The following is an 8,005-nucleotide window of genomic DNA, read 5'->3' as shown; positions in this document are numbered from 1 at the left end:
GGCTTCATATCCATCCGTTCTTGCGGAGACGTCTCTTTGGGGACATCCGATAAAATTAACAATAAGTCGAAAGCAATGAGAAACTAATCAAGATTGTTGGATTAGTTGTAAGAAAGCGGAATAGGGCGGGAAAGCAAAACAGCTTTCGTGCCCACAGATCGTGGCATGGTAGTACAAAATCACCTACTCTGCAAGTACAGAGGTCAATTTTGTAATTTCATGCACGTCCCTCCTTCGTCCACCAGCAAATTTCCTGGTTAAAAAAAAAAAAAACCGTCTCGCCCATCTCTTCCTCGGGAACTTCTCTCTCTCTCTCTCCCTCCCTCCAGTATCTCCATTTTTTTTTCTTCTCTTTTTCTTCTTCTCTTTTTCTTCTTCTCCTTGGGATAAAGGTTGTCTCTTGCTCGGTTACATCTAACAATGTTGCCGAGCATAAGAGACCTTCAGCTGACCCAGGTCGCCGGATCTCGGAAATCACGTCCGGCCATCGTGGCCGAAGCAGAAGGTGGCGACCTCGAGGGCATTAGGCTCCTTGACTCCTATGAAAGCCCGGATGATTTACATAGAATTATGATTGATGGAGAAGGAGAATCAGAAGGAGAAGAAGGAATGAAGAGGATTCAGGTCAGAATTACGGGGATGACCTGTGCTGCTTGCTCAAATTCCGTGGAATCAGCTCTCAAGAGCGTCAGTGGGGTTTTGAGAGCCTCTGTTGCCTTGCTTCAAAACAAGGCGGATGTCGTGTTTGATCCTGCTTTGGTTAAGGTTTGTGGTTGTTGGCTTTTTCCTTGATCAAATCTTTTTAATTTCCTTTTTGATTATTTGGATTGAATTGTTAAGCTTTGGGAACAAGTTGGTTCTATTTTTGGGAAATTCGAGCTGGTGTTGTTATATCATTGTTAACCTTTTGTTTTTGTAAATTTTTTTCTTGATCATTGGAATTTCTCCTATATCTCGAATCTATTGTTTCATTTCGTTGATTTCTCTGCATTTAGTATTACGTGACGCAATAGATCGTGCGCTGGCATAAGACTATGATAACTTATAGTAATGAGTTTATTTGGTGTTCTGGGCAGCTCTCAATTAATGAGTTCGGTCTATCTTAGTTACCAATATAGGATAAAACCGACCTTATGCAAGTGCAAAGCACTAAAAAAAAGGCACATATTTATAAATTTTCTTTGATTATGGGTTATTGTGAATTTTTATTTGTGTTTGTGATCATAGTGTGTGTTTTCAACACTGGGACATTCTTAGGATGTGATCGACATTGCAGTTAGAGCTGTATGGAGAAAAGCACCTATAATGGTATTAACAATTCATCTAAAGTTAATATTGATATGTTTTTAGTACTGAGAACGCTAGAATAACTTTTTTCAAAGGCATCTAAAATGGTAATGGTGCTTTTCCAAAAAGCACTTTTTGGCTTCCCTAACACAGCCCCACATGGAGCCTGAGATGGAGAATTCTTACAATATCTTTTTATGGTAATGGGTTGTAACTGATTCTTATTTTGAAAACAGAACTGGAAGCCTTCTTTTGATTTTAAATTATATTTTGGCCATTATTTATGTTTGGATGGTGTTTGCGGTTCATTTGTTTTAAATCAATTTTTTTTAAAAAAATAAATTTGATAATGGATATGTTGGAGTCCATTTGTTGTAGTGGTAAAGAAAATGTGATTGGATGCGTTTTTCAGATAATGCAAAAGACTTGCATTGGCATCTCTATTGAAAATGGATGTTTAGTTAAGAATTCTGTAGATTTCTTTTGAAACTTTAGGTTATCATTCCCAATTACATTTTCAGCCAGATGGGCTGGGCCTGCAGCTTCTCCTGTGTCTATCTTGTTCGGTGAAATGCAATCCTCAGCTCCCCTAGAAATTGTTTGAACCAACTTCTTCTTCTTCTTCTTCTTTTATTCTTTTTTTTTTCTTTTGCACCTTTCTCTGGATATGGATCTGCACGTGTTGATTATACTGCTTACGTTAAATTTGATTAGAGAAGGTGCCTTACCAAACCAAGTGCATATATGCATTTGAAATTTCCATAAAGCAATTTGCTTCTTCTAGTTATTTCTAAAGGACATTTTAATGCATTTTTGGAGAATTGTGATATGGAAGTTAGCTAGATCAAAGGTTTTCTGAATGATTTATACAATTGTATTAGATTTATTTGCTTGTTTGCATATGCCAGAATTAATAAATTGCATGGATGAAATTGCATGCCTTTGATACTTCTTTTATACATGCATTGATATTTAATAAATATGTGTTAATTCAGGATGATGACATTAAGAACGCAATCGAGGATGCTGGCTTTGAAGCAGAGATTCTAGCTGAACCCAGTACAACCAAAACAAAGCCAAGTGGAACTCTTTTGGGGCAGTTTACAATTGGGGGTATGACCTGTGCGGCCTGTGTGAACTCAGTTGAAGGTATTTTAAGAAATCTTCCTGGTGTGAAAAGGGCAGTAGTGGCCTTGGCTACTTCTTTAGGGGAAGTTGAGTATGATCCTACTGTGATTAGTAAAGATGATATAGTGAATGCAATTGAAGATGCTGGTTTTGAAGGTGCACTTGTACAGAGTAATCAGCAGGACAAAATCTCATTAGGAGTTTCTGGGATTTTCACTGAGATGGATGTGCAGCTTTTAGAAGGAGTACTTAGCACCTTAAAAGGGGTAAGGCAATTTCGTTACAACAGGATGTCCAGTGAACTAGAAGTTCACTATGATCCTGAAGTTGTTGGTTCTAGATCATTAGTTGATGGGATTGAAGGAGGAAGCGGTATGAAGTTTAAATTACATGTTATGAACCCCTATGCAAGGATGGCTTCTAAAGATGTTGAAGAAACCTCCACTATGTTTCGGCTGTTCATTTCCAGCCTGTTTCTCAGTGTGAGTACTTTCATGACTTGCATAAAGTTTTGAAATCGTCTTGTTAATCCTCTCCTCTTTATTATTTTTGTATATTACTTTTAATTTTTTGTTCCTTGGCAGTTCGCTTATTGCATTGTATCAATTGTTTGTTTCTTCTAACATTCATATCCTTGCCTGGTTAAACAAAAATCCTTCTTAATAATGTATTTAGAATGCAAAAAACTTTCTACATTCTTGTGCTTATTTTGTGTTTTATAATATTACCTCTGTTTTTTTTTTCTATTTATAGTCTCCTTAAAAAATGTCATTGAAATTCTTCTTTAAGAGGCATGCCTTCTGTTGGCCTCTGCTTAGGGATATCAGAGATTCACTGTAAGAAACCTACATGTTATTCTTTTCACCTTGCAAGAAATGCACATAAATTACCATTAGTTTATTTATTGATCTTTATTACTGTATTAATTATTGGCATTTGATAATTTTCTTCCAGATTCCTGTTTTTTTCATACGAGTTATATGCCCTCACATCCCGCTTTTATATTCTTTGATTCTCTGGAGATGTGGACCCTTCCTTATGGGTGATTGGTTAAAATGGGCATTAGTGAGCGTGGTTCAATTTGTAATTGGGAAGCGCTTTTATGTAGCAGCTGGTAGAGCCCTTAAAAATGGTTCAACAAACATGGATGTTTTAGTTGCACTAGGGACTTCAGCCTCATACTTCTACTCGGTTTGTGCACTGCTATATGGTGCAGCAACTGGATTCTGGTCTCCAACATACTTTGAAACAAGTTCTATGCTGATAACATTTGTACTATTGGGGAAGTATTTAGAGTCTCTTGCGAAGGGAAAAACATCAGATGCCATAAAGAAGTTAGTAGAACTTGCACCGGCAACGGCGCTGCTGGTTGTCAAAGACAAAGGTATTTTTCTGCTCGTTTCTTTTTAAGGTGTAGTTTAGATTAATCCCAAATTTCTCATGAAACAATGAAGAGTTTTCCAATGTTTGGTGCTTTTTATCAATCCTAATTAGGATCTAAGCAAAGGCAAGAGGAAAAATGCTGTTGAAGAATTGAATGGTTGTATTTTTGTTGATTTTATAGGTGGAAGGTGCATTACAGAAAGGGAAATAGATGCCTTACTAATTCAGCCTGGTGATGTATTAAAAGTTCTTCCTGGTACCAAAGTTCCTGCAGATGGTGTGGTTGTATGGGGTTCAAGTTATGTTAATGAAAGTATGGTAACTGGTGAATCGGCACCTGTTTTGAAGGAGGCTAATTCATTGGTTATTGGAGGTACAATAAATTTGCATGGTGCTCTTCAAATACAAGCTACCAAAGTAGGATCTGATGCAGTTTTGAACCAGATCATTAGTTTAGTTGAGACCGCCCAAATGTCCAAAGCTCCAATTCAAAAATTTGCAGATTTTGTAAGTGTCATTATGTATTGCATCCCTCTGCCTTTTCTTTTTCTTTTTTTTAAAGGGGGGTGGGGTTGGGGGTTGGGGCCTGGGCAGATGCAGTTTCTGTTGCATGCAAAATCACACTAATTTAAATAATTTTTTATGGACTATCAAAACATTGAACAGTATCTTTGTAAAAAAAAACATCATCGTGGTAGATATATCTGTTGCATTTAGTGAAATTTGTAGTATTTGCCATCTTAATGCTTCTTTGCTTGATACATAGGGTTCTTAAGTTCTGCCATGTTACTATTCTTATTAATGCCACCTGTTGTGGATTTTTGGAATGAGGAAATGCAAATCTGCTTAAAACTGTCATGTTTGTCTTGCTTACATGTTCCCATTCTTAGGTACTTAGATCCTTTCTCATCCCTTGCTTCGTGTCCCTTGCAGGTGGCAAGCATTTTTGTTCCTATAGTTGTTGCTATGTCTTTGTTGACATTTCTGGGTTGGTAAGGTCACAATGGCTTCTTTGTTGTAATTATTTCTTATAGCTGCTAAATTTGTGGTGTTAAGTTTCTATATCTTCTCTATGGGTAACTGTTTTTCGTGATGACTTGTAGGTATGTTGGTGGAACTATAGGTGCTTATCCTGATGTTTGGCTACCAGAAAATGGCAATTACTTTGTTTTTGCCCTTATGTTTTCAATTTCAGTGGTGGTAATTGCTTGTCCATGTGCTCTTGGCTTGGCAACACCAACTGCTGTCATGGTTGCAACTGGGGTTGGGGCTAACAATGGTGTGCTGATAAAAGGAGGAGATGCTTTGGAAAGGGCTCAGAAGATCAAGTATGTCATATTTGACAAAACAGGCACTCTGACCCAGGGGAAAGCCACTGTTACCACAGCAAAGGTTTTCAATGGAATGAATCGCGGAGAATTCCTCAGATGGGTGGCATCTGCGGAGGTGATTCTTTCAGTACCAACTAATATCTGTCTGTGCATTTCCATGTTCAACTGTTCATCAACTGCATGATGCATGCGTATCCCCAACCAGAGTTCTTTATTATTATGTTTCTTTTTTTTTTCCCGGTGATGGCTGAGGGTGCCCATCAGTTTCCATGCTATTCAATATATATGGTTTCATAAATAAAGAATACAAGATGCTGCAAAGGAGGCTTGAGATTTTTTTTGCTACAGAAAATAGAGACTAAAGCTGTTGTGATATATTGCTGTGACTTGGTGTGAATAATTGGGAGTACTTGTTTACTTGAAGGGTTACCTCATTTACTGTTCTGCCGAAAGTAGAATTCTAATGACCAATGTCACCCTTTTTATGTACATGGTGTAGACTAGCAGTGAGCATCCATTGGCAAAAGCAATAGTGGAATATGCACGGCATTTCCATTTCTTCGATGAACCTTCTGCAACCGAAGATGGCAAAAACAACAGCAAAGAGTCTGTTACCTCTGGATGGCTTCTTGATGTCTCAGAATTCACTGCTCTTCCAGGAAGAGGTGTCAAGTGCTTTATTGATGGAAAGCAAGTCTTGGTGAGCTTACTGGGATGTTGACTACAACTTCTTGAAATGTTTTTTTAGATGATCTTTGAAATGTTTGAAGCTTTAGAATTTTGTTTAATCACTGTTACTGTTAGGCTACTTATGGGAGGCACTGTCTTGAATAGGTTGGCAATCGGAGACTGATGACTGAAAATGAAATCACCATTCCGACACATGTAGAAAATTTTGTAGTTGAACTTGAAGACAGTGCAAGGACAGGCATACTTGTTGCATTTGATGACAGCTTGATTGGTGTCTTGGGGGTTGCAGACCCATTAAAGAGGGAAGCTGCTGTAGTCATAGAGGGTCTTCAAAAAATGGGTGTCAAACCAGTCATGGTAACAGGAGATAATTGGAGAACAGCTCGTGCTGTTGCCCAAGAGGTTTGTGTACACTTTTATAACACTTTGGTCCATTGGGCACTATTTGAAATGCACGTGCACATTTAAAGGAAGAATTGGACTGGATAACTCTCTTATTTCCTGTTGATACCATTTCTGTTACACTAGTGCAATTGCGACCACAATTTGTCAATTATTTTTTCTATCACCTTGATACAAAGTAAAATTTTTGGATTATGGTTCCACAGTTATTTTTGTAATTTTGTAGTTGATGCTGCTGTATTTATTAAATCACATTAAAGCATTGATGGTTTCTCATTCTTTTTGCTGGAACCAGGCAAAGTAGCGATAAATGGGCCTCTTTTTTGGGAACTAAAGTTATCCGCTGCTGGTTTTGCTTTCTGCTGTTGTCATGGCATCCATAACATACATTCTGAATTTGTACTAAGAGTTGTTTTTGTGTGCTCCTTGTTGGGTATCACTACCTGAAAGCATGCTTTCCTGAATTTTTTGTTTTGTGAAGAAGTTCTGAATAATTTTTCACTGGGATTCAATTTTTTGATTTAGTGTAATAATTCATGGTCCTTCTGGTATTGTTTCAATGGTTTACTGAAGGAAACTAGAACATATTTGTTGCTGAGCAGGTGGGCATTCAAGATGTGAGGGCTGAAGTATTGCCAGCGGGTAAAGCCGAAGTCATCGGCTTGTTTCAGAAGGACGGAAGTGTAGTTGCAATGGTGGGTGATGGTATCAATGACTCTCCTGCTTTGGCTGCTGCTGATGTTGGGATGGCAATTGGGGCCGGAACAGACATAGCTATAGAAGCTGCAGACTATGTCTTGATGAGGAATAACTTGGAAGATGTAATCACAGCCATTGATCTCTCGCGGAAAACACTCTCTCGCATCCGATGGAATTACATTTTTGCTATGGCATACAATGTCGTAGCAATACCAGTTGCTGCTGGAGTTTTCTATCCTTCACTAGGGATCCAGTTGCCACCTTGGGTAGCTGGTGCTTGCATGGCTCTCTCATCTGTGAGTGTCGTATGTTCATCTTTGCTTCTCAGAAGATACAGAAAACCCAGACTTACCACGATATTAGAAATAACTGTAGAGTAGAAAGAACCACGAAAAAAAATAAAAGGCAAGGAAATAACAACACGACATTTAAAGTGGGATAGAGCGAGTGGGGGGAACCTTGAATTTCAAAAAATTTGTATATTTTTGTTTCTTTTACGGCTTATATTGCCCTGGAATGGTGTGTAATATTACCATTCCATTCATTGCAAGTTGGCAGCTGTTGTATAACTATTCTTAAAGGTGTGCTTCATTTTATTTTCTATTAAATGAAAAGGATTTTGTGTTTTCTCCATCTCTCTATCTTCTTCGTGTGTGGTAGCTACTCTCATCACTGCTACTCTCAAAGCCCAGCAACGCTTATAGTAGCTAAATCTCTACCAATAAAGCTTTGAATCCATCTGTACGTTGGCGTATAATTTTGCACACTTCTTAACTGGACATTCAGGGAGTATATCCATATGATGCAAACATAAATTATTTCGTACAGGGAAAATATCATGACTAAAGCGCCAAATAAACTCCAAAACCATACTGGGTACCTAAAGTTTCGATAGTCGTTTCCATAAAGCAGCTTTCATTATGATGGTACCAGAAGAATACTGAGATGATGTCAACGTCTTGTAGCCACTTTTAATACTATAAATGCCATATTTTGATCTCACCACATCCAATAATCTTGTAAACTCGTATAAGCAATTGGTCAACGTCTCATAGCCACTTTTAACACTATAAATGCCATTATGT

The 8,005-nt window shown here is 38.0% G+C and overlaps 1 protein-coding gene across 1 annotated transcript; it reads left to right on the top strand.

The window, feature by feature from the left end:
* Positions 1-276: 276 nt before the first annotated feature.
* On the top strand, positions 277-7,553 carry LOC110610472 (copper-transporting ATPase RAN1). Its single transcript, XM_021750406.2, has 9 exons — positions 277-765; positions 2,283-2,897; positions 3,370-3,799; positions 3,980-4,305; positions 4,732-4,790; positions 4,902-5,244; positions 5,629-5,829; positions 5,964-6,221; positions 6,824-7,553. The coding sequence occupies exons 1-9, from the start codon at positions 421-423 to the stop codon at positions 7,298-7,300; spliced, it is 3,054 nt and encodes a 1,017-aa protein (XP_021606098.1). The 5' UTR covers positions 277-420; the 3' UTR covers positions 7,301-7,553.
* The last annotated feature ends 452 nt before the right edge of the window (positions 7,554-8,005 follow it).

Source organism: Manihot esculenta, chromosome 3, assembly GCF_001659605.2.
Source record: "Manihot esculenta cultivar AM560-2 chromosome 3, M.esculenta_v8, whole genome shotgun sequence".
NCBI classification, from domain to species: domain Eukaryota; kingdom Viridiplantae; phylum Streptophyta; class Magnoliopsida; order Malpighiales; family Euphorbiaceae; genus Manihot; species Manihot esculenta.
This window is presented reverse-complemented; position numbering and strand designations above follow the sequence as displayed.